Source organism: Haliaeetus albicilla, chromosome 23, assembly GCF_947461875.1.
Source record: "Haliaeetus albicilla chromosome 23, bHalAlb1.1, whole genome shotgun sequence".
Lineage (NCBI taxonomy): Eukaryota > Metazoa > Chordata > Aves > Accipitriformes > Accipitridae > Haliaeetus > Haliaeetus albicilla.
In genome coordinates, this window is record NC_091505.1 from 23,026,992 (window position 1) to 23,054,138 (window position 27,147).

Genomic DNA, 27,147 nt, shown 5'->3' on the forward strand with positions numbered 1-27,147 from the left:
CAAGACACTTATGGGCATCCTTAACTTTTCTGTACCATTACACCATCTTTAAAAAGAACAGTTGGGAAGTCTAATGTTAGGGCTTATCTTACCGGAGTTCTTCATCCATAAAACAGCTTTTAATTTTAATCTTAAATTTTTCATACTACTGATCTACATCATAATATTTAAGCAAAATTAAAACAATTCAGAATTATTTTATTCTTTCCAGTGCAAATTCACAAATTGCTTTCAACCAATCACTGACTACCTTTGCACAAATTTGAGAGAGTGGTCTCTAGAGCAACCATGTGCTTACAGCAGTTTGTCCACATGGCTTGCCATGTACACAGGAAACTCTAGACTTGCTTTGGACTGCTTGCCTGGGCATGACTTGACAGCTGGCTAGCTCACTGCCAACGGTTATACATTTAATACTCTGTATGCTCTAACATCATGTTCCTGCTCTGTCTGAGTCTGCACCTGTAGGCTTCCTCCCTGCACAACATTTGAGTGTGATTTTAAGTCTGCTATTGGGACAGTCCTTAACAGACAGAGCCTTTGAGACAAGCTCTCCAGTTCACAGAATCTGCACTGAACTCAACAATAACAGTTCAAGCTTTACTTGAGGCATGAAGGATTTGATCATTTACTATAAGAACCTGAGAAAATTAAATCACAAAAATTCTCTCTCAAACAAGGTCCCATCTACTTTTTCTATTCATTAAAATTTTGCTTGACTATTATAACTGGAGAGATGTGTCCTTCGATGCTTAGGCACTGTCACTTTTTTGTCTAAATGATGTGTAAATACCTTTCTCCTTAAAGCAAGGAGTACATTTGTTGTATAAAAATGTGAGTAGTACTTTTTAGATTGTTTCAGTGAAATACATGAACACAAGATGCAGTTGTTGCTAATGATTCTCTGCTTTAATCTGGATTTTGATTTTGACTGAGGATAGAGGGCAGTAAAATTGCAAAGTCAGGACCTTAGTATAATAAGGTTGTATTACATGAGATGCAATCATCATTAAGGTTCAATACTGTTTGCACCTTTTCTTCTTCAGGAAGAAAAATTAATACTATTAGATGTGTACTGAAGTTAAAACACACTTTATAGCAAACTACTGTGAACACAATACTATCTACTCAAATATATTCAGTAAGTCATTATACCTGAATGCTTGTTAATATCCCCAGAGGAACAAGATTAACCTCATCTCACTCTCTATATTTGCAGGTCAGCTAAAGAAAGCAAAAGTTTTCCTGTAGTGTCTGTCTGAGCATCTCAGCCCTAATCTGAAGGCACCACCATCTAGTGGGATAAGAAGGTATTTAATTTTTGTTTATATTTTTTGGTGTTTTTAAACATGGATGTTACATTCTACTTCAAGCAACAATTAAAAAAAAATAATCTTTTTTTGTTTATTTAAACGTATAAGGCTCATATGGACCTTTCATTAGTTCTCATATCTTCTGTTTAACTGCAAAGCATTTTCCAATAAAAATCTTAAGAGTCATTTCCATGAAAATAGGTTTTCATAAACAGAATTTTACCAATGAGAAAGCAATTTATAGCTATCCAGACTCAGTCAGAAGTGTAATTGATTTATTGAATAAATATTTTTAGTATTTTATTGAATCTACTTTGTGGAAATCCAATTGGCAGAATTATTAATATTGTGAAAGTAATTATCTTGAGCTCATCTTTAAAACCAATATGTATTTTAGAGAGTAAAGATACGTAGTTGCAGTTTTCCATGTAGCCATTAACTATACAGCGTTTCGTTGTAAGTATACTCCAACCATTAAGTGCCATCAAAAACAAATTTCAAAACTGAATGCAAAGCATTCATTTTACCTTGGCTCTAAGAGTGACCATTTATTGTACTTTGCCTGTACTGGTAGATGGACTGCTACCTGTTCTTAGTTGTTTCTCTTTTTATGCACTTAACAATTGGAAATGACAATTGCAGGGATTTTATATGGGGGAGGGAGAAACCTAAGCGTGAGCAGCGTGTGTTCATTTGTTTGGTTTTTTCCTAGAGAATGCATGCATCTGCAGCTGTTATCCTAAGATGCCTCCTTGTGTTCAGGTCTCATTGATCTTGTTACAGCATTTCACACATACGGGGATAATTGATTTACATCATTCAGGAGTACATATCTTTTATAAGCGTGAGAGTAAATATTAAGAAATTACCATATTTTAAAATTCCATAGATATTTTGGTATTTTTATATGTAAAACAGTAATGAAATAAATAAAGATTTTAATACTTCATGATACAGATAATATTTTAGCATTCAGAATTTGGGCCTGCTTCTGTTTCCAAGGAAGTGAATGGTATTTTTACCTCAGATACTACTAGACATGTCAATGTTTTACTATCTTCAAATTATAGAAAACTTATTGACAGAAATTGGCATCAATGGGTATTCTGCAATGTCATCAATTTTATGATACTGTCTTTTAGAATACTACATTTCTTCTGAAAGCCGTACAGTAATATCAGTCTATGCTGCCATTTCTTATGGAAATCAGTCTGGAGTTTTGAGTAAAAATCAATGGAACTGGTCCGAACTGGTTGAGGTAGTACATGCCATTTTGACCCTTTGATCCCTAAACCACAAGCCTGAATAGGTTAGAGACATGTCATTTAGAATGCAAGTTAACAAATTTGTAAATACTTTCATTTGGAATACTGTTTGCAGTTGATAAAGTCCAGGATGTTCTACCTCTCGCTCCCTTAGAAGAACAAAAATCCTAAATAACTCTATAGAAGACAGTCTAGGATGTTTAGGGAAGTTAAGGCCAGTAATCTGTAAAACTACCGACTCCTGATTTCACATGGACTTTGCAAAAGCCTTTCCCTCAGAATTCTCATCTATTTTTCAACTCCCAAAGGAGTGAGCCTAGTCCTGAAGCCTTACTGCCACTGTCTGCTAGGTCTTGGTCATACTTTTTCACAACTCTGAAGGAGGTTGAATGAAAATATAATGAACCTAATGTTTTTTTGAATAAAAGCAGCTATTTCATGAACCTAGCTACAGTATATTCTGTAGTTCTTTATAGGAAGTGGAGGGAAAGGCCTCGTTGGGGACTCGTTCTAGTATTTCACCATGTGTTAAAGAAGCATGACCTGGGGAGTCTAAATCCACTGTAGATTTGAGTCTCTCTGAATCTCAGTGAAAGGAGTACAGAGTGGGATCAGATTCACATATTTAAGAGTAGGTTTTGTTTTTAACCTGACCAATCTTCTGTGTCTCAAAATCATTCTCAGAATGTTCCCTGGGTTTTTGGATAAAGTGAAAAACAGCCACATGAAAAATAACAGTGTCTGTCTTCATCTTCAGGAGACAATATTGACTTCTCTACTTTTTCTCCTCTTTCTTACTTCCACATCAAGGTTGATGTGACATACATTGATAACCTACAAAGAAATATGTGATCTTACATAAAACTGCCTTTATATACTTTAGCTTTATTGACTTTCTGATGGAATTACCAGTGACTTGCTGAGGCATAAGGGTGAACAAGCCACAAGTTAAAAGTACAGGTTGAAACACCTGTGATCATTATTATTTAATGCATAATCCTCCTGTAGTTTGAGGTTTTAAAAATTATCCTGACCCATATTTATAATGCTGAAACCTTTCAGTACCCCCTGAGACCACTACTGATATCTTTCATTGGTATTATGATGCCATGAATTTTAGGGTATTTTGCACTGAGGAAGGCTGTGAAGCAAATACATTTCTTAAGAATTTTTTTCTAGAGGAATGGGTTACCATTTGATTAAATTATACCATCATTATTTTAAATATACTATGACAAGATCATCTGTACTTTTTTGACAAAGTCTATGAATGCAGAATAGAGCATAGTTTTAAATACAAAAATAATTTATGGTCTGTGAGTTCTTTTATATTTTAGATATTGTTTAGTCTCCAAGTAAGGATATAAGCAAAAGAATGAAAGGAAATGGTTGAGAATCAAAAAAAATGGTTTTGCTTAGAATGATAAGCAAGAATGAGCTTCAGACACCAATATTCTTTACTATTTCAATAATTAATGTTGACTGAACATACTGTTGTCACTTCAGTGCATCAAGTTTGCCAGGAATTCTGGGTTTGCTAGATATTTTCCATTAAGAGAAACTTATTTGAATCCAGTATCTTGTATTGCAATCCTTTTACATACAAAGTATATGTTAAAAATTCAAATCCCTGGACATAGTGAGAAACAGAAGGCTCTCAAAACTTCAAAGTCTGTCTTTTGGCCAGAGGTGTTATGTATCTGTGCTGCAACTCATCAATTGTCAGTCTTTCTAATAGCAGGCAGTTCAGGGAAATCCTTACAACAGGTTATCTCTTACTCAGTCCATATCTTGGACAGTGGGATCTATTCTGTGATTATTTACAGCTCAAAGCATGTTTTTTTTTTAAAGTTGCTAGTGTCTTTCTGTGTAGTGGCATGAACATACTTCTATTCATCCCAAGGAAATAAGAAAGAAGACATCATAATTTAATTTAACAAAGACAAATAAGGCTTCTGCTAGAATATATCTTCCCTATTCCTATTTAGGGAATTCCTTGTCATGCAGGAAACCATCTGAAAACAGACTATCAGGAAACTCTGCCATCTGCAAGACTGCAGGGAGCAATTGTTTTCACAAGTCACAGTAACCCTGATCAGAAACAAGATTTTAACTCTTGGCTTACTAGTCCTTCCGGAAGAGGCTACCCACACTAGCCATTATTTAATAGAAGACTGAAAAGCATTGTTTTGGAGCTTGGTTTTGCTGACTTAAATCTTTCTACTTCTTCCACGTAACAGTACTCTCTTGACATTAATGTACTCTTCAGCATTATTTAATATTGCATCCAATTTCATTGTTTACTTACAGCCTTTTAAGACCACCTGAGAAAGATGTGGACAGTACACAAACAATTGTGTAACAGTGTAGCGTTCACCGCATATCAAGGTGCCACGATTAGATCACTGATCACCCCCCAGACCAGGGAAAGAGACAGATAACACACACAGTGTGAGCGCCAACTTCCGCCTTTTATTGCGCAGTCAATTCCTTTTATACTAACAAGGATAGGCGGGATTACAGACACATCATAAGGCTGCGACTAACCCTCTAACTTTCCGTGACATCGCGAGATCTTCCGAACGCCAAACCCTACATAACAGAGCCTTAAATTCCTGATAATCAACATACATCTACCACTCTACACTTCGTGCCTAGTACCAGAAAGCATAAAGTAAAATGCTAGCTTTTCGGCTTGCACATGTACCCAGGGCTAACAACTACAGTGATGTAAGACAATGAAGAATCACATTGTTGATCTACTTTGTGCTAGGGAGATAAGTTCTTGTTCAGAAGAGTTTTTTTCTCTTCATGTTAACAATAGTTTCCATTAAAAGTTTAGAGAGCAAAGGAACCAAATAAAATGAATTAACAGTAAAGATTAAGTTACAGGAAAACCAAGTCCTGTTTTTCAAAGATGCCAGGTATCAAGAATTCTAGCTATCACACCACCTGTGATGATCCCTCTGTTGCAAAACACATGCTTTTCATAGTAATTTCAAAGTTATCAGGGAAATAGGAATTACAAAACTTTTATTTATTTTGCTAGGCACAGTATAAGGCCTTTGTAGTCTTGATTGCTCATCTGTTTTGACATGATATAAACTCAGTAAAAAAGAAACTGCTTTCACCAACATATTTTGCGGATCTGAACTCTTCATAATTGTTAATACTGATACATTCACACAATATAGATCTACTAGTAGAATGCACAGTTTTTACTGTGGCAACAATAACATGGAATACATAATTAAATATCAGCTGTATCAATAGACGTAGTATTGAAATATAAAAAGTTATTAGTAATTTTGAAAATCTTTAGGAGTGCAATGTCTATGTGGAGTTCCAATTTATTCATGGATTTTTTGATTGATACCTTCGTCTGAATGCACTACCACTTAAGTTCATTCACCTACCAATTTGTTTAACATCCCTTATCTGGTCAAACAAGTCCAGACTCAGGTAGAACCTTACTATTTAGAATCTCTTTCTTAAGAACATTTTGAAGTGCCATCACACAGTACCTATGTATCAGTTTTTCTGTACAATTTGATTACATTTTATTGAAAAAAAAAGTACATATGTAATACTTCTAGATTTGACTTCTTTTGAAACATTTTTCCACCTTTTAAAAAGATTACAATAGCTTCGATGAAAAGTTCAGACTGAAAAAAGCAAATGAAAAACCCCAAGCACTAAAGCACAAAATAGAAAAGAATTGCACTGACATATGAAATGTGTTAAAATTCTTCTTTGAATCAGTCATTTAGACATAGAAAGATAATGATGATGATTATGATGACAATAATTATAATCAACTAAAATTTAAATTCATCCATTTTCTTCTATGCAAATACCAATTATATTTCTTTTCTTTAAAATGAATGTGACCATTTTAAGTAGTTATTCTTGCAAATCTTCCTAATAATCTGCCTCAACATTTACAACAGCATAGCATTCTTCTGAAATGAGGGAAAAAATTCTGTCTCTTCTGGCTTAACTGAAGGGTCGATATAAGGGTCTATATAAGCTTTGTAGAATTATTATTCATATAACACCCTCAGATTGTAAGGCGCTATGGCCTATTCTTTCCTTTTATTTACTTAAACAGAGGAGGCAGTGCCACTCATAAGGTGCAAAGTAGATACAAAAAAGGGGAGTGAACGTTGTGTTCCCATTAGTTCTGCTTTAAGAGTTTGTGAGTTGTTTTAGGCACACAGTAGAAGTGAAGTATAATGGCTCAAAGTCTTCCTCCCTCTCCTTAGAGAGTCTGTGATGCAGATTGCTCTTATAGAGATGGTTATAGTTCTAGGAACAGTCAGATGTTGAGAACAATGAGCAATTCTGCTATTGGAGAAATTACCTTATCAAAGAACTGTATTGTATGTATTGCATATATCTGTGCTGTAAACGTCTGCTAAGACTGACAACCACAAAGCCTAGATCTTACCCTAAAAAAGATGATGCTAAGACTAAACAACAAAAAAGTCTTCTAATTAATACTATGCATTTTAATTTGTTACATTCAAACCCAAGATTCTCACTCGGACTACAACCAGATTTGACCTCCTGTTGTTTTTGGTTTATACATTATCACTTTAAAGAATGCATAAACTGGAGAACACCCTATTACCAAGGCAATAGTGTTGAAATCTAGGTTTCAGATACGCTAGAATGCTCAATTGCATTGTCCCCTGAAAACAGATTAAAATGCAAACATCTTAAAAAAAACATTAAATACTTTAATATAGCTGACCCACATAATGTTTACAGTAGGAACATTCTTTTCCTAGACATATACAGTTTAATTAAAGTTTAATAAGTACAATGTGGATGTCTTATTTTCTGCACAAGAAAAGCTAGCATTTAAATGGAGTGTACTATGTTTGGATTAATGAAAAATGGATGTTAAATCATAAGCGTCCTTTCTGAATGCTCAAAAGCATTACTACATGTAGTCTGGCACCAGTTTACAACTTTTGAAGGAAGAACAAGACCTATTCTCATTTCTGTGAGGCAAGCTGAGCATAATCTCACTTCAAATTTCCTAAAAATTTTAGTGGACCACTATTGCTACTGGCTTTAAAATCCTAAACAGAATATTTTAAATACAAAACTTTATTTAACTGTAATGTTGTGAGGGAAATGCTTAATAAGGAGGCCTTTGCTGTATATGGCTTTGGTCAATTTACTTACTAAAAACAAGAGGTGATCACACATATTCCTGTTCCTTACAAACAAGACTGATTGCTGTAGAAGCTGATGGCTTTCTTTTTAGTCACAGCCCCTTTACAACTAAAATTTCTCCTCCAATCACCCTCCTACAAGTTACAGATATTTTCATATTTGCCCTTTCAAAGGGAAATAGAGTAAGAGGGCCTGGCAGCTCCTCCACTGGCTGAATGTAGCCTCAGATAACATTAATAAGTTTTCACCACTGCAGCTGTAAATCCTGAACTAAATCTCTGCTCTTAATGCAGAGCTCTAAGTGGAGCACTGACAGACCTTGTGCATTGGAACTGAGGCAAATTCAGCCTCAAACACAGACTTTCTCAAAGTGAGAATAACATTTGCTCTATCATTTTTATTCACCTGCTTACCTAATTTAAATTTTAGTTGTTATACTTCATTTCATTTTTTTCCTTACTCTTATCACTGATAGCTTGCTTTACCTGAAAATTGGTCCCTCACTGTTATTCACTCCTAACTTTTAGATGTGTCTTGGATACAGTTTCATGTTTGAGTCCTTGGTGGTAAGTGTGTCTTCACAAGAATCCAAGCCTGCAAGAACTTATTTCATCTGAGGCCTTTATAGTCTTTTGTTTATAGTTTCTCTGGTGAAGTCTGGGTAAAAATACTGCATATGAGAAACATCAATTCACTTAGCTTTATGGACTACTTTAAACCCTTTAATTGTATGATAATATTTATGGTGAGTTTCCTAAGGGAGCTTTATCAGTTTCAGAACTTAAAGTCTTGGTTTATCCTCTCTGTTCTTTTCACCCATGTGTCATTTATGATTTTCAAGACTGGAGAATACTACTGCTTAAAAAAACACCCGAGAATCTTGCACTTGTCATTCTCCTCAAATAAGGAACCACAGCCTTCCACTCTGTGGTTGGTTGGGGTTTTTTTTTCTTCATATGCTATAGTAGCCATCTCCCAGACCAACTGCTGGTTTTTTCAGTATTTGTATGGGTGTATTTGTGTATGTATTTTTAAATACGTATGTACAGTTAAATGACATAATTACTCTTATTTCATGTTTAAAGCAATATACATTTCACCTTTAACTGTAATTATTGTTTGTTAATCAATCAGAAAAGACCATGATGTAAAGGCTAAACTTTGCATGGTAAAACTTCTGTTGACTCTAATGAAGTAGGAGTATGCCCTAATGGCTAAGGAATCCGTACTCATAAATTGGCAACAAGTCAAAACAGATGAATAAAAGAAATGCAATATACAAAAGAACAGGAATATTTCCAGAGAAAAGAGATTAGTTTCTTACATAAGCTACAGTCTCCAGATGTGTTGGAAAAGGTACATTTTTCCTAAACCCTGAGAACACAAGTCGGAAAACCTCTTACTATGCAATAAAAACTGCTTCAAATAATATTGCAAATTAAATAAGGCAGTAACTGAATACCATTAGACACACTTGTCCATATTGACTAATCTTGATTTATTGCACAACTTTATATAGCAGTCCTATATATCCAATCAGTTTCTTTTGATGTTGTTTACTGGCAATTTCTGAAATATAATTGACCAAGACTTTTAGATGCCAGACTGTACAAATAATGGAATTGCTAGGACACAGAGCATTAAACTCTGCTGTGTAACATCCTGTTCTATAATGGTATAATTTCAGGAATTCTTCCCAATTTATATTGATGTTATTGATATCAAATTGTGTTCTAACAATGCCATTTTCAGCAGACGGGAAGGAAGAGAAGACATTGGTTATTAAAAGAATATTTTAAAAACGCCAAGTTACCACTTAGAACATGTAATTAAGCTATACAAACATACCTTGACACATATACAAAATGAATATATTCTATCAGTGTTTATAATTTAAATCTTACTAGCATAAGTAAGGTTCAACTGCATATGTCTGGGTACTTCTGTTGCTTTCTTTCTCTTTTAAGTTACCCTGCATTAGTCCACAGTATTTCTAGATCACCTTTTTGGCTTTGATATCAGTCTCTTCATTGATGCTAGGCAGGCACTGACTGCTGCCTATTCCTGTATGTCTGCAGTGTGGATATTCCATACTTGAAAATTATCTTGACATCAGTGTAGGAAAGCATTTTCAAAGGTAACTGAGTTTGCCATCTTATTGGCCAGTCTTGAATTTGGGAGTTCTAATACTTTGAAGAACCATTTAAATTTTCATTTACAGAATGATGACACAATAAGTTGCATATTCTTCTATTCATTTGAATAGGAAGAACTGGTAATCTATATGTAGTGTAAAGTCTGAAATAAAAGTGTTAAAAAGTGATATGCAAACTTCTGCCAGAAATACCACTGTGTCTTCTCAAGGACCTCGTAGATATGGTAAAGAACACATTTCAATCCACTGTGGAAGTGAAAGAAACTTCTGAAAAGGAACACATTCCTTTAAAAATTTGCAGTATATAAACCCAAAACATAGTCATAAACTCCTGATTACTTTTTTCTCACAATGTACGAAGAAATTTTAGTCCTCTGCTTAAGAATATTAACATTATTTCAGTTTCAGTAATGATTTACACCACTCTGTCTCTGTCTCAGTAGTCCTAAAAAGTACACTTTTTCATCAAGAAAAAAAAGATGCAGAATGAAAATTAGGAGGGTAAAAAGCTGTTTTACAACATGCCTAAATGCTTAAAAAACCCCACCCTAATATAAAAAAAGTTACAGCAATAATAATTCATGTGCTATACCAAATTATTTTAGCTACTGTTACAGAGCACTGAGACAAATAATCTAACAAAATAAGAAACTGAATTGACACCGTATATGATTGCATATGATGCACTAAAACCATGGGTTTAGGTCAATGTAAATCAAGATACAGTCTGATTCTACTACCAGTAGTTCTCTGGGTCTCCAATTCCTAAAGTAAGTTTTCCTCCACATGTCTTTAAGAGACAAGCAGTAAAAACTGCAGCATGTTAGTCATCATCCTAAGTTCATTGGCTATTTTAAGCATTAAAGATTAGCCTGTAGCATAAAAAATGACTGAACTTCGGGCTACCACAAAGACTATCTCCTTCATCCTGCACATTTGTAGTTTTAGGAAGCCTGTAAAACTCATAGGCAATCCTTAATGAAGCTGTAGTGAAGCCTTCTTTCCATATTCTGCCAGTTATGCTGGGCAGAACAGGCTGATCAAAGCTACAATCCTGGTTTTTCCTCCTCTGTGCTCACTTTGTACAAGAAAGTGTTGACTGCAATGAGAGACCTACAGAATTTTTGCAGTGTGTCATTAATTAAAGATTGGAAAAATAGACTTCTTGCCTTGCGTGCTTACAGAAGTAGAGTGAAATGTAATTCTCTTTCCCCATCTCGCTAAACAATCCTATAATTTACTTACATCTTGGTAATCAGAAGGGCAACTTCAAAATTAGTTTCAGTGCTCCTTAGGTAGAGAATGTGGATTTAATTACTCGGGGTTTTTAAATTGTGTTTAGTTCACTGATCTACCAAGACCAGGATTACTGTATCAAAAGAGTATTCATACCATCCATGGGAATTAAGTGTCTACATACGATTGAGAATGTGCAGTTTAGGGTCTAATGCCACTAATGAAACACAAGTAATGTGTTTTATGGGCATGATTGGGACTTACCGCTGCAAGCCGTGACAGCAAGAAAGAAAAATTCAGATAGTGGTAACAAAGAAGAAGTTAGAATAAACGCGTATCAGAGTTTAGAATAGATTTGGAAACAAATAATTTTTTTGCAAACATGCTTGAATGTAGAGTGGCTGTTTCTGTAGTTAATGAACAATCTAGTTTGTGCATGCTTGAGTGACTGACAGTTGCATAACAGCAAACTCTATATGACAACCATGCATAACTTCAGCAACACACAAACATTTTCTTGCTGCCTGAACTAATGAGCCATTTAGTTGGGATAAATCAGGTTATTCAATAGATGTTTCAAGCAGCTAATAGGCCCGATCCTGCTGCTGATCCTTATTCAAACTGGTACTCAAGTAGAATTAAATTCTGTATCCACTGAGTGAATAATAGAATGAATAATGAGATTTCACACGTGAAGTCACTGCAGGATAAAGAGACTACATAACTTTAAAAAAAAAATAAAATTCATCATAGTGAATACAAAGTATTTTCTGTTTGGTTTTGGAGGAAGAAATTTTTGATCAAATGATCCGAGACTAGATCTTGAGATAACTAGAAAACTCCATAATTCTAATGCTGATTCTTCCTGATTTTCTCTTGGGCTCCGGTGTTTCTACCTGGGAAAATAAAACCACTTACATAGTTTATGGGGTTTTGCTAAGATTACTATACTTCCGAAAAGTATTTTGATAAAGTTAGATATTAACTACACAGACTTTAAAGTAACAAAGGTAGTTCTATAAATATGTGAAAATCCCAAGTAAAAGTTACAAAGCAAAACCCCATGTTTTTATAAGAGATATTTTGCTTGAAGTCAAAGTAGGAAAAGTTGCTTACAGAAAAAGTACTTAGAACTGCTAAAAGTAGAATCTTAAACTTGATCTTTGCATGTGTCTTTCTGAACTGTTATTGCTAAAAATGCTGTATAAATCCTTTGCAATATATAGGATTGTCAATTATTTCATAAAACATAAAAACCCAAATGTATTTAATGCAAATGGTTAAAAAAATTGCATTCAGTCTTGTCAGTATGCATTTTTGAATGCATTTTGGCAATTCTAATTGATGAGACCTAGTTTAACAAAATATAGGGAAATTCTGTAATCAGGCCACAGGATGTGCAGTTTAATTATGTTGGTGTGCATTTCTATTTGTTTCTAATGTAGAGGATCTATTGGTAAAATGAATGCCCATTTTGTGGTCTGTTATGCAGAAAATGTTTAATCCAGTGTTTGATTTACTCTGTTAAATCTTCTTTATTGAATGTGCTTATTCATCCATGCAGAATTGGGTATGCTGCTTTCTGTTACTATGACATTGCAATTAAATAGCTAAAGAGAAAAACACGGTAAGACATTTTCTCAAGGTCCATGAAATTCTCATAAAAATTATTCATACTTACATATTTTACTTCTACGTTTGCTGATATTAAAACTGTAAAGTACAGAGAAATATTTTTGTGTTGTATGGGGCTGACAAACCTTGCAGTTAAAGATCCTGAATAATCATTTTTGTCAAATAAATAGTACTAAGAAGAATTTCTGGTCCAGTGGATAATGACTGTCATCATGAAATAGGATTGCACTGATTGCATCTTATGAATGAAGCTAAGAGGAACTCACAGAACCAAACAACAGCATTTTGTGGTGGGATAAATACTTAAGCACTTGAGAAACAGTAAGACATTGACAGTGAAATAGCTCTGTTCTGGTGCAGTCCTAGAATTATACTAAACAATAACAAAAGGTTTTCAAAGTGAAATTCTATTTTCATGAGTATGCCCTTCCTCAGTAAGAAAAGGATGTGCATGGAGAATTTGTCTTATCTCATCTAACCAATATAGTGATGCATTGTTCCTCAGCTCAAGACATTTAGGTCAGGATGATCCAGCATTGTGAGAATTCTGGAGCTAAATTTCTGTTGTTACAGGTTAAAAAGTAGGAACGATAGCTTCATTAACAGAATTGCACTATGGAAGCTGCAGAATGGATTTTTTTTTTTTATTTAAATCTCTATGGGACAGTTGAAAGCATACATATAAGGAACATAAGATTTCATCTTACTACTTTTATACCTGAATCCGTAACTACTGATTTTCTCTGTTACGTATTTCTTAGCATGGTAATCAAGTACTGATGTTTAAATCTATGTATTTTTTGTTCTTGCATTGTTTGATGCTTCCTGATAGACTATTTTCTGTGCTGTACTCTGTTCTAGCACGTCTGGCAGTACCGCAGGGTAAGGTGGTCTCTGGTTTCCATTAGTTGCTTTATACTATTTTCAGTATTCTTTTTCTATGTGAACAAGGAGCTTGTAATAAGGTGTTAACAGGCTGCTAGCTGGTTTATTGTTATTATTGATTTAAGGTGTTAAGACTTTAATATAATCATACACAATGAATAATATTAGGAGATTAGTTTAAAGCTATATAAGCCATTAAATGCAAAATAAAAAGCAAAACTTTCTAGAAATTTCCAGTCTATTCTGGCACAGGTATTCTGTGCTAGGTTATTTTGCCTACAGTGCTGTATCTGGCTTTTTCAAATATGTTTTTTTATTTTTGCTATTCTTTTCACTCAGACTGTTAATACAGGAGGGGCTAACTCTGAAACAGTAGATTCTGTTTTTCACCCCCGATTCCCCCTTCTTTTCTTTGTAAGGTGAAGGAAGAGGCAGAGCAAGGCGGAAGTGTGACTTAAGGCTTCAGAGGAAAAGAAAGAGAGTTAATATTAATTAATGGGTTGAGAAAAATAGAGAGGTTTTAGAATGCCAACAATGAAGTACAATCCAACGTATAATACAGCTGTTAATTAACAAGGAAGGACGTGAGATTAATGACTAGAAATAGATGAACTAATACCCTTTCTTTTAAATCTGTCTTCAACATGGTGGATAAAGGAAAGAGAAATGATCATAGCTGGGGAGTAAGGGGACTTTTTTAAAATAATAATAAGGGAAATATTTTCTTGGATATATTAATGAAGTGCAGCAATCGATGAGATTGAACAGACAATAGAAATGGTTTTGGAAACACTGCATATGCAGGGGGAAATAACAAAAATGAAATCGGTTGCGAGTTACTTAAGAAACTGGTCATCCAAGAAACTTCAGTGGAATCGACACATAAATTGTACAAAAAATATGGGTGTTTGCATTGAAGTATTTTGCATTTTAAGTAAGTAGGTGGAATGCAGTCACGTTATCGTATTTCGAGAGTTTACCGATCGATGCTGCGAGCTCGTATGCATTCACCGCTGTTCCCCACAATATTCCTGTACCCAAGTCAAGGGCTCGTTCGCTGGATCAGCAGAGCACTAGATGGGTAAGAAACGGGGTGGATGCTCGGACGGAGAGTGGACGACGGGTCACGCTGGCTGCCCGCGAGGAGCGGAGCACCGCGGCGGTCGGTCCTCCCGCTTCACACCTCCACCAGGGACCCGGCGGAGGGGACGACCTCTGCGTGTGGCGTGTCGGACGGACCCTCGGTGTGACCTGCGTGCCAGCCGCCGGTCAGAAAGACGGAGCCGGGCTGAAGGAGTGGGACAACGGGGACCGCAGGGGACGGAGCCAGGACGGAGACAAAGCCTGGCGCTTGGACGAGAGGGAGCAGCGAGGGTGGCCGCCGGCGGGGACGAGACCCGGGGCAGGGGCGGTTGTTTTTCACACAAGTGTCTTGTGAAGAGCCGGCCGGAACAGAGGCAGGCTGGCGTTTCCCTCATGCTTGATAGAAGGGCTGTAAAGAGAGAGCTCTGTGAGCCCGCAGTGAGATGGAAGCTACGAGAGAGAGCTGGCGAGGAGTTCCTTCGCGCCCAGAACTACATCTCCCAGCAGCCCCCGCGAGCGGCGGCCGGAAGTCTCTGCCGGCGGCACCCTCCGTTTCCGCCAGCGCCGGCCACGTGACGGTGCCCCTCCCAAGATGGCGGACAACCTGCCCTCTGAGTTTGATGTGGTGGTGATAGGGACCGGTAGGAGACGGCGCGGCGGTGGCGGCGGGTTGCTCTGCGGCTGCTGTGGCGGGGGCCGGGCGGGTGGTGTCGAGGTGCCGGTGCTCGAGAGGGGGCAGCGGGGTGGCGCGGGGCAGAGCTGGCGGCTGAGGGCGGGGGGGCGGCAGCGGCGGCGGCTGGGGGGGGTCCTGGGGCTCCGTGTGGCCGCCGAGGGCACCTGCCGAGGGCACCTGCCGAGGGCACCTGCGTGGACAGCGCTGCGCCGCTGTCCCGGGGACTCGCAGGCCGCTCTAGGGTTGCTAGTAAGACGTCAGTGTCAAGGTTTGCTTAGAAGTAGAAGCGGCGCGGAGGTACTTGCGGTGCGGGGCTTGAACTGGGAGGGGGACCTCCAGGAGCCCCGTCCCTGTGAGCCGGGAGCCGGTCAGGCGCACCTCCTGCCCTGCGCACCGGAGATCAAGCGCTCCTGTGGTACTTCGTAAAGCCTTCTCTGACTCTGCCACCCTCGGCAGCCCGCTTTCCTGAAATACCTTCCTGCTGGTCGAGTTTACTTGTATGCACTGAGAATAGTTCTGAGGAGCTAAATTCCATGTTCTTGCAGTATGTGTATGGTATATGCCAATAATATCTTTTTTTTTATTTATCGTATAATACAAGAACTTTTAAAAGTTTTTTCTGATCTCTATTCCTGCTTACAAATAACCCAAAACTTTTTTTTTTTTTTGGAGTCCTACTCATTAAAGTGTATTTCTCAGTATGTGAACAAACATAAAGTTGAATGATTGCACATATCAGAGATTTAACTCTGAACTTTCTGGAACTGCCTACACTTTCTATACCCTGTATAAGTTCATCCTGTTGCCTGTGAAGATGAATAATGATGCAGATCTTGAGTGTCTCACTGAAACATACCACAGCACTGTAACTACAAGACAAATTCTGAAATATTCCTTCGGAAGTAAGATATTTGCTGCTTGCGTTTCGTAATAATCTTTAAGTATTGAAATAGATTTGTGTTTTGTAGAACCCAGTGGCAGTGGCCTGGTTCGAACAGGCCTTGATAAGCCCCCCACCTTAAATTCAGAGTTGAGCTAGTCTTAAAATGTTCAAAATACATTACCGTTTATAGGTCCCACATTTACAATCAAAACTTTTTTGGCATTTATGAAGAGCACCCATGATCAGCTCAGGATGTTGATTGGCGCACAAAAGGGAAGACAGTGTTACTGTTTCCCATGTGAAACAAGGAACTATGTTTTTGGAGTTCATTAATCTGTCAAATTGTGTCCTTCAGATTTAAAATTACTTTTCTAGCAATTTGAAATAGAATGGGTGAGTTTCTTAATGTAATTGCTGTTTTCAACGTTTACCAAAAAAAGGAATCCCCTTACAGTGTATGTGTAGTTGCTCAAAGGATTTCTGATTTAGTTCTAGAGTTTGTCAGAGATTATAAACATACATTGTCCCCATTGTTGACCATCTCTACTAAAAATGCAAAATTGAAATTCTTGAGCAAATTAAGAGATCACTTCTCTGTTCTTAACCCTGTTGTATGGAGTGGGAGCCCTACTAATGAATCTGACATTTTCGTATGTGTTCAGATTTATGAATATTTTGAGTGTATGAGAAGAATGGTAAATAACGAAAGGCTAAAGTACCAAGCTAAAGGGTGAAATTTTAAAAATTGTGTAAATTCTGTGGGTTTTGAGGGTAATTCATTCTTTACTGCCGTGAGAAAATTAGTATTTATGTAGATGATGTGGTAATGTAGAAGATTAAGGGAAACTCGGAGGTTTATAAAATTAATATTAATGCTTGGCTATTTAGTTATTCTAGCTACTAAGGAAACTAGGAGGTGAAAATAGTAGGAGTAGCTATTCTAGCTACTAAGGAAGCTAGTGAAGGTGTTACCTCTTTCAAAGAGCTGGTTATAGCTCACATAAATAAGACTTCATCTTTTCATGATTCCAGTGGAAGCGTAAAAACCTGCTGCCAAAATCTTCTTCTGGAGGTTTTGTAATTTTTGTTAAAGGTAGAATGTAATGCAGCTAGCTCTAGCAACCCTTGTGCTGAGGGGTCTCACAAGCACAGAGTGCAGGCCAAGGGAATCGCTTCGGCAGTGACAGCCTACTCTTGTGTGCTGTCTTTCATGGCCCATGGTATGTTGTGCTTTCTGCATGTGTGTGTTAAGTAATACCAGGCTGCTCATCGCATGGGAGTGGTGGTTGGTGGTAGGATATCACAGACGGAAGAGATTGTGCATGCCTAGCCTCACTATTAGAAGAATTCACCTGAAATTGGCAGTTTACCAGCAAAGGCACTTTTGGCTGAACTGTCTGTGCCGCTGAGAGTTTGTCACACGACACCCATCAAACACAATCTTCCCAGCTTTGGAATGATCGTGTAATATTAGAGCTTTGATGTTGGGGGAAGAAAATTCCTTGAGCTAAATTCTTTCTCTGAAATATTGCTGTATTTGGTGATGGTGGTGTGGATTTGTATTAAAGCATGTGGTTTTGCCCACCTGTAGAAAGTACTGCTCTAACTAATTTCAAGATTTTCAGAATTCTGCATTTTAGGAATTATTTTGTCTTTTCTTTGCATTCCTTTTTACTAAGAACATACGTAAATGGTGACTAACACTGTTGACTGACTGGTTTGGGTTTTTGTTTTAAATCTGTATTAAATTACTCAGTATGGAAGATGATTCAAAGTAAAACTTTCATCTGTCTTCTCTTCTGGGAAATGACTCCAGAGGGAATATTTTAGCCTTGTCTTTAACTCTCTGTGCTAATGCTGTGAGTGTACCTATGGATATTTAATTGTCGTAATAACTAGAATGTTTGTGTTAATGATCTTTTTAACTGCACAGTAGTAATTGCATTCTTTTCTGCATGTGTGGCCTTTTTCTGGTTTTGTAATTTGTGCATCTGTTAATTTTAGTAATTAGATTGAGTAGTAACATTAGATTTGAATTTGTTTTTATTTCAGGCTCATTTAACTGTTTCCCTGTAGTAAGCTTAATGAAAATGGAACCTCACACTAAATTTTAGTCATCAGTGCTCCATTTAACATTTAAGTTCAATTACTTCATCAATATTTCTATGGGAAAAGTAAATTCGCTTATTGAAGAAACTACTTTTCCTTAACCCAGATTAAACATTTTCTTGCGTGGGCAAGTTTAGAGCAAGATGGATGTGTAATACAAAACTACTAGTCCTGGTGGGTTCAGCAGCAAAAGTTTCACTGCTATCAAGGAATTTATATCCATAGTTGTGAAAAAAGCTAGATTATTGTGACATCAAATTGGTGGGCATATCTTGAGATTTTCCATGGCAACACAATATGAGAATTAAAGCTGTTACGCTGTTGTTCTTTTGTTCTGCCCCCTTTTTTGTCACAGTGTTGGAAGTTATTCTTTCTTCCCCCCACCTCCTCCCCAGCCTCTCACATCCCTGCTTTCCTGCTTTTTGAATATAGTACTACGGTCAAGTTACCCACTAACCAAACAGGAATGCGTTTATTGGATGATTCTCTGCCAAAACAGATATTATGCAATATCATCAATCCTCTAAACAACGAATACCATATTCTGGTATTTTGGAAGGTCAGTTCTTTGGAAAGCAGTATTCAGTGACTTTTATTTGTCTAAAAGCCTGTAGGATCTAGGTTTGGAGAGCTGATCTAAGTGCTTCCTTGAGGAATTCAAGGTGGGCATTAGTCATGTTCCTTTAATTGAGTTCATTATTGGTAAGCTTTTGTGAGGTCAACTTTTAAATTAGTGCAGGCATTAAAACGGTAGTACTTTTATGGCAAGAGGCAACATTATGAGTTCTTAGATAAATATATATCTCAAAAACCAGGCATCTGTTTGAGAGTGACACTCAGAGGTAGGAATCAATGGCAGAGCTTTTGTCTTTAGGCAGTTGTCAAACACGAAAATTCATAGGCAAAACATTCAGCAATGTTGAATTTGTGGCAGAAACCACTGTAAGTGCAAAGATTTGCAACATGGCTGTGCATATTTATAAGTGGTGTGGATGAGGATGCAGGGTCATCATTACCTTTGAATTTCTTCAGTTGATTGGATTATATTCAGTCCTAATTTCTTAAACTTGTCTCTGATACTCCAGAGGGCCTGTATTAACTGCTGGTGAAGTTGTAAAATAAAGGATACGGCTCTTTAAAAGGTGGTTGTATTCACAAGTTTGTCTGCCAGTAATTCTAATTTTTTTCTAAAAAGGAGTTATTCTTTATAAAAGCAGTCACAGTAAATTTTCTAGTTCTATGCAATTTTCTTTCCATTCTGGTTTTCAGTGGTTATAAATAACACATGAAATGACTTTCAAGGTAGAAAGCAGGAATCCATTTTGAAATATTCTATAAAATAAAGAGTGATTTATGGTTTCATATGATTTTGGCTGAAAGCACTCGGGCTTTGCCAGGTCATCAAAGTCCTGTCAGGAGAATCTATTATTTATTGTTCGATATGCTGGGAGTGGTGTAAGCACTTAATGTTTATCTTATGTAAGTACAGTGTTAGGAAAAATCACTTCCAGATACTAATACAACAAAAAATAACCTAAATATTATAGATGTGAATTATGAAGTTAACGTTGAAGATTGATTAAAAAAAAATTGCAAAACTAATAATTCCTAATGTTTTTATTGTTGCAGGATATCTTTAGGATGTGCCTAAAATATTTTCTAATTCATCTTCTGGGCTGATATTTTGGTTACATTATCGTATAAGTATACAGTCTTCAGTTTACATCAGCAGCTATTTAGAGTTGTGGAACAAAAGCTAGATTGAAAACCAGCTGAAGGTGGATTTTTTTTTTTATGTCAGTGGTCATTGTGGACTAATACAGTGGTACTGACTTGTAATGTTGATGTCTGGAAGGAGGAAATAGACCCATATTATTATTACAATTTGTAAATAAGTCATTACCTGTCCATGTAAATGTCAAACAAAATGAACACTGACTCACTGTTTTTTCCCTATCCCCCTTTATTTTTTTCGTATTCTCCAAGCGTAAACATACCTTTATGTTCTTACTGACTTTTTTTGAACTTGACCTAAAATTGAGGGGTGGTTCTCTGGCATGCCTTATATTCTGATTTTTTTTGTGTAGCAGAGGTGCTGTGATAGCCTTCTTGGAGGCCTGGACTGCCGCTGATATCTCAGATAGAATTCTTTCCCAGATACTGTGCAATGTACCTTGCTGCTCTTGTAAGAAAACTCATTATTTTGTGAACCTTTTGTTGTCCTTCTCTGCCTGCTAGTGTTCTTCGGGTTTTTCAGATTATATTGCTGATCTTACAAAATAAGAGACACTAGTACTCCTGTGATCCTACTGTCAAAATATAGAGTATGTCATCTGCATATCAGGGTGAAAAAGTCCTTTAGAAAAAGTCTTGCCAAGATACATTGAAATTCTAGTCTGAATCAGGAGTAATCGAAACGACATATTTGTCTATCGCCAGTAGAAAATGTCATTCCACTGTTTGGAGAATGGTCGTAAAGCTGGTAGTTCAGTCCTTCTGCAAGAACGCATCTCTTCTTAAGTCACTGGTGCACTGAGGTTGCTCTAGCGCCAACCAAAGCATTTTGTAAGAGTCTCTGTTGGTACACAGACAACTATATGGAATTACTAATGTAGGAGGAGAAACTTTTTACTTTTTAAATCTCCTTTTATGAAATGTTTAAAAATTTATAGGGAGCAAGGAGAGCAAGCTATCCTCCCGTAGGGAGGTGGAAAAGGAAGTGAAAGTATTAGAAGACTTGGGTAAAAATAAAACTTAGTGTGTGTCTTGCTCTACGGATATTTTAATGTATGTGCTTTGCTTTTTCTTTACCTGCTGCTATTGGTTGTAAAACAAAGATTAGACTCATAGCTGTAGTATGTGCTAGAGCAGTCTACTTACAAACCCTCTTTGTTCAATACAATTTTATTTTTTTCTTCTGGATTTTACCTGTTGTCTTCCTTAATAGAAGTGATTTAAGGAGATGTACTTATATAGATAACATTTGTTTCTATAAAAGTACATGAATTTGATATTTCTTTGAAAATTGCCCTTCCCCTGGAAGGTAGCCCTCTAATTGTGAAAAGTAAAGCTGCTGTTCCTTTCCAGTAAATAGAATTCCTCACCTTGAAGTAATCTGCTTGCACCTGTAGTTCAAAAAGCAGTCTGCCAAATTGGGTATTAGTTTTTTAACCTGTTACCTTGATTCTGTGTCTTAGACATGTCATGAGCAAAATGTTTAGATACGGTAGAACTTTGCCGTACAAAGACAACATGATTCATCCAGTGATAAAATTTTTATGTGTTTAATAAGCTAAATTTGCTGTGCATTCTTGCTGTTGTCTAGATCTCATATATGTTCATTTTTCTGATACCTTTGATGTTCATTTTCCTGTGCTGTTATGACTTGGAGCCAAATTCAGAAAGTGCATTCTCGTACTGATTTTTTTCCTCCCCCCTCATCAGAGAACACTGCTGGGTTTGAGCATGATTTTTAGTAACAAGTTGAATTTTTATTTGGAGCATAGTGTCTGCTTTTGTTCCTTTTCTAAATAATGTTTATTTGCACCAACTGTGAGATTCGGTACATTCCATTGCCATGTTCATCTGATGGTACACAGATGACTATATGGAATTACTGATTTAGGAGAAGAAACTTTTTACCTGTGGCTCCTTCCTTGACCAGTTATGATTTCTTACTTGTCTTAGTGGGCTGCAATTTCTGAGCCACCACCATATTCTGTAATGCAGAAATATTTTCTGATATTGTTCTGCAATACAAGCATATAATAAAATTAATCAAACCTATTATCAATTTTAATTAGCTAGCTTTAACTTAAAATATTTTATACAGTAATTATTTCAACTTTGTTTGCAATTAAATTATAAAATGCCTTTTAAGTTCTACATATACATATACCAAAAACATACCATAAAGATTGTGTAGTGAGCTTCTCCAGAGTCAGCTGCTCTGCTCTTAGAAGTTTGGATGCAAACAAAATTTATTGCAGTTGGTCAACTGACTGACTCCAGAAGATTGTTTTGAAATTGTCTATGTTCCAGCATTTTTAATATATTTCCCTTCAACATTTTATATTATGAAAAAGCCACTTGTGATTTATTTAGTAGATACAGTGAAGCAAATTAAACATTTAAACCTTTTCAAGATGAATCTTGTGTAATTCAGTAAAAGCTTATCAGCTGGATGACTGGGAAACAGTTTACAGTGAACAACTCAGGAACCAAGATGCTTCCACACATATGAAGCTGTTTAGTTTATAAATTGCTTAGGGCAGTGAATATATCCATTTAAAATCACTTGAAGAGGCAGTGCATCATTATAACATTATGTATAGCTGCTAATCAGAAGAGACACAATGTGTAAGCCTGAAATTAATTTTTTATTACAGAGAGGTGAATTATAACTTTTCATTATTTTGTAAAGCTTTTAAAATCAGTTGGCTTTTAAAGCTGAAGAAAAGAGTTTTCTAGCTTAGCAGTTATGTCTAATTTTAATTTTGCTATGTTGAAACTAAAAGTAAAATTGGTGTCTTGATAACTGTATATAATGTGTAGCTAATTCCTTTATTTCTTGCTTATTTACTTGTAAAACACATTATTCTTGAAAATAGAAGTACGGCTGATTTTGCTTCATAGGGAAGGTCCAAAAATTCATAATGGAGATTATCCTGGTCAGAGGTTGCTGGAAACAACCAGATGTAGACTTAAAGGTCAGCTTGCTGCAGCCACATCTGTAAGATTTATTGAGATTAATCTGCCTCTTATGTATCCAAGAAGGCTATAATAGAGATAGTGCTTAGACAGCTGGCGGTGAAAACTAATGCTATCAGAAGTGAACTGTATTCTTCATCATAAGATTGTCACGAACCTAGTGTTTATACTGTCTGCTTGCTGGGTTACTTCATTCTGGTGCTGCAACTGTTTCTGATGTAGTCCTGGAATCTCACACAGCAGTTTCCAATGCCTTACACAGATAGCTGGAGAAACAGAAAAGTTTGTAGGACTAACTTCAGTTTCTACATGCTGAAGTGAGCTATGCCACCATGTTTGCTAATCTAGTTAGAGCCAGCTTGTTACAATTTAATCTGCTTGCCATTTTTTTCAGTATCTTTCCCACAGGATGCAAGAAGTCCAAACACAGAAGGGCAAGTATGTAGTCTGCACTCTTCCTCAGCCAATACTAGGACTTAGAAGTTGGTTCACTTTGACTTTGCACTTGTATTTCAATGAGGCAGTGTCACAGATTCATACGAATGCATCGCTTTCTGGATAGGTGTCAAGAAGTACCTATGAAATTCTACCTGTTAGAACATGTTAGTGACCCAGAGATCACTAATGACTAAAATCTCTAATTTTGTACTTATTTTTATATCTGTCTGCAGATGTAATGTCCTACTTCATTGAGATTTTAAATTAACGTTTCCTTGAGAAGGCCAGAGAGGCTAATTTACCTAATACTGCATCTGATAAATGGAGGTTAGTAAGTGGAGAAAGAAGGCAATGGCTTTAAGAAATGATGATAGAGATTTCAGCTGGTACTGATCAGTCCTCCTTCATGAAGGAAAACTCTTTATCTTTGTTTTTCCTGGTAAGAGAAATGAGGTGCAGGACAATTTAACATAATCCAAATACTTCGTGTGTAAGCATTCTAAAGGTGGGGTATGAAAGGGCCAGGAAGCACAGAAAGTGGTTATACTTGTTGATAACAAGCACTGCTATTTCTGAATTGATTCTGCCTCAAATATGAAGAACTTCTGAGTCAGCATACTAAATTGATACAAGAATTGTATGGACTCCTTATTCCTCTACATAAATCCCTTTTATGCTGCCAGATGTTTATGTATAACATACTGCAGTCTGGATCTGTTGCTGCTTTCTTGTGGTTGGATCATGCGATTCCTATTCAGACTTTTTATTTCCTGCTAATACCATTGCAAATCTAAAAATTGTCTGGATTTGGAACCTTATTGGACAAAATGTTCTTTTGCAGTAGCCCTTTTCAGATACAATAAAATGAGATGTGTGCTGCGTTTCACAGTAAGTAATATGCATAATAACTTCGTAGGAAAATGCTGGTTTCTGTTAACTATACCAGAGGGCACATCTCTTGATGAATCAGTAATTTGATTACTGATTTTGATAGCAGTACAATCTTAGAATTTTTTTTTTTATAATCTAAAAGGAAATGTAGATTCTCATTTAGATCTTGCTGTTCTTTGATCCAAGTTATTGGATCCAAATCATTACCCAATTGCCTGTTCAAAAACATCATGAGTGACACAGGTTATAGTGCTAAATCCTTCATCCCTTAAGCTGGCAAAACCAGAAGCTGACTGTTCCCCAAGAGGGATGAGTGGCAGGAAATGTTAGAATAATCCTTCATGAGAAAAACAGCGTAGAAACACCCAGCTTTATTTACTCATTAGGCATAAGTGAAACTTCAGAATCAATCTTAGGGATATAGCCTTTCCCCTGCAACCACTTGAATTCTGTAATAAATCATTATCTTCAAACCAAACTGTGAGTGACAAGTTTTGGAGTCTGCTCGGCCCTGTAGCTAGGGTCTGAACATATTTCAAAATTTGAATATAATCCAGCTTAGAGTTTTTGACAAATCGAAGTTCAGAATAGGAAACTGTTTTCAAAGAGGAACAATTTATAAAAAGAATATATTTCTCTGTTACTGAATAATCTGAAGGGTATCTATTTTGCACAACTATGTGAGCATCCTGTAAGAGATAGTTCAGCTTTGTGTGCTGTCATTAAATAAATCTCTACCTTTTCTCTAAGGAGGCTTTTCCAAGTTACTTATTTTTTTCTTAGGTAGAGAGGGACTATCTATAACTATATTATAATGGTCTGTTTACCAGAGCCTTCTTTCTTGGAACAGGCTTTTGTAAAGTAACCATCGTACAGTCCAGATCACACGTAGGAGTAACTTGCGTTTGTCAAAGCTACCTATTTTCCGTGTGCTTTTATTTCTGTTGAAGAGAATTCAGAAACTGGAGCCAAGGCACAGTCTTATTTCTTTGGTTTGCCGAAGTTTTGTCACCTAAGAATAAATGGTGTCTTGGTCCATCAAGTTGTTCTAAGAGCCTCTCCAAAAGCTAAAATGCATGGGCCTTGCCTTTCTTACACTTTCTCATTCTATTGCCAGTGGGTACTTGGGGGGCCACAGTATCTTACAAGCAAAGGGTTGGTGAAGAAAATTGATGCCAGCTTTCAAGAGCGAGGAAGCTAATTCAGGGAACAATTTCATCCAAGGTTAATGGAAGAACAGACCTCCAACACAGTATCAATTGGATCAAGCTTAAAGCAATCAGTTATGCCCTAGTAGCTATAACTCCAGTCCTGGTCAGCCAGGCAGCACTGGTGATGTTTTACAACACTTTCTCGGTGGCTTTTATCAATAAGGAAGGAGAAACAAGGTTCTCAATTCCATTTCTAGAGTAATATTCTCTGTGCCCAAATGAGGGAAAGAAAACCTTTTTCAGGAACTGCAAACAAAATAGTAGTTGTAGATTCTATTCCAGATAGTTTATGGATGGAGAGAAATGAACGTATATATAAACACTTTCAGAGGACAGCTGAATGTGGAATTGCTTTCACACAATAAGGCTGTGTGCATCCAGGATCTTGTGACAGTCCTGAAGTGTGTGCCGCAGTTACATATTTCCTCCTTGTCTCTTTGTTCAGAATGGTCTGTGTTTTGAGTTCTTCAAAAAATTCAACTCCATAGAGTATTGGCCTTTCTAGGCTGTGGAATGACTGTTCCAGGAACTGATGGGATTGTTCATCCCTCTTTCTACCCCCAGAGATTAATTCCATGATAAGTCTTCACTTGCTGTGGAAGGTCAGCAATGCAAAACTATTGTAACTTTTTCTGTTTTATGAATTCAGAAAGGGATTTTCTTTTTTTAATCCATGAAAATATTAAGTGTTAAAAATGGAAAATTTGCAGGGAAGTTGTAGCTATTTTCCTGGAAAATTTGTCACACCTGTCTTAAACCTCTTTCCATGTATTGATACAAATATTTGTACTTTTGGACTGTCGACACCATAATGGAACTGGTCTGCCAAAAACTGCCTACCTACTTCATGTGGAAGGAGGTCAGGAATGGCCGAAGATAGGGATAGAGAGGTTGAACCTCTTTATTTTGATGGTTGTGTTTGCCTTTGGTGGCTTAAAGAGTTCATGAAACTATGTCTCATGTATCTAAGTCCTGCTAGGTATTTTCTAGACTGCATTTCTGGTTCTAGAATTAATAAAGACTGGCTCAACCATTTAAAATTATTTGTTCTGTCTCTGTGAGTACTAAATTGTTCTTAATATCCCATTAAAGTCTAACAGCTTCTTACTCTAGGTAAGTGAAAACTGATACCTTACAAATAGTAAACAGTCGTCCAGTAACCTTTCACATGTTGCATCATGTGTTTTAAATGAGTCATGAGATTGACAGCATGATGACCTTTTATTTGTTTGTGAAGGCAATATTGTCTCTGAGGAAATAGACAACTGCAGGCCTGAAATTCTCATGAAGATGATGTTTGGTGTGAAGCTAGCCAAAGAATTTTGTGCCCTACAACACCTGCTTTTTCCACTTTCAGTTCTGTCTCTCTTCAGTTGTAGTAGTACAGCTGTTTCTGGTGCTGCGCTGTAAATCAGATCAGTGAAACACTCTTTTTGCTTTGTTTAATCTCATCCCTTAATTGAATACGTAGCT

The 27,147-nt window shown here is 36.7% G+C and overlaps 1 protein-coding gene across 1 annotated transcript in view; it reads left to right on the forward strand.

The window, feature by feature from the left end:
- The first annotated feature begins 15,203 nt into the window (after window positions 1–15,203).
- CHM (CHM Rab escort protein) overlaps window positions 15,204–27,147 on the forward strand; it is a 73,394-nt gene continuing 61,450 nt past the window's right edge. The window contains exon 1 of the mRNA XM_069811524.1: window positions 15,204–15,400. Coding sequence (XP_069667625.1) covers window positions 15,352–15,400 — 49 coding nt within the window. The 5' untranslated portion in view covers window positions 15,204–15,351. The remainder of the gene's footprint in view (window positions 15,401–27,147) is intronic.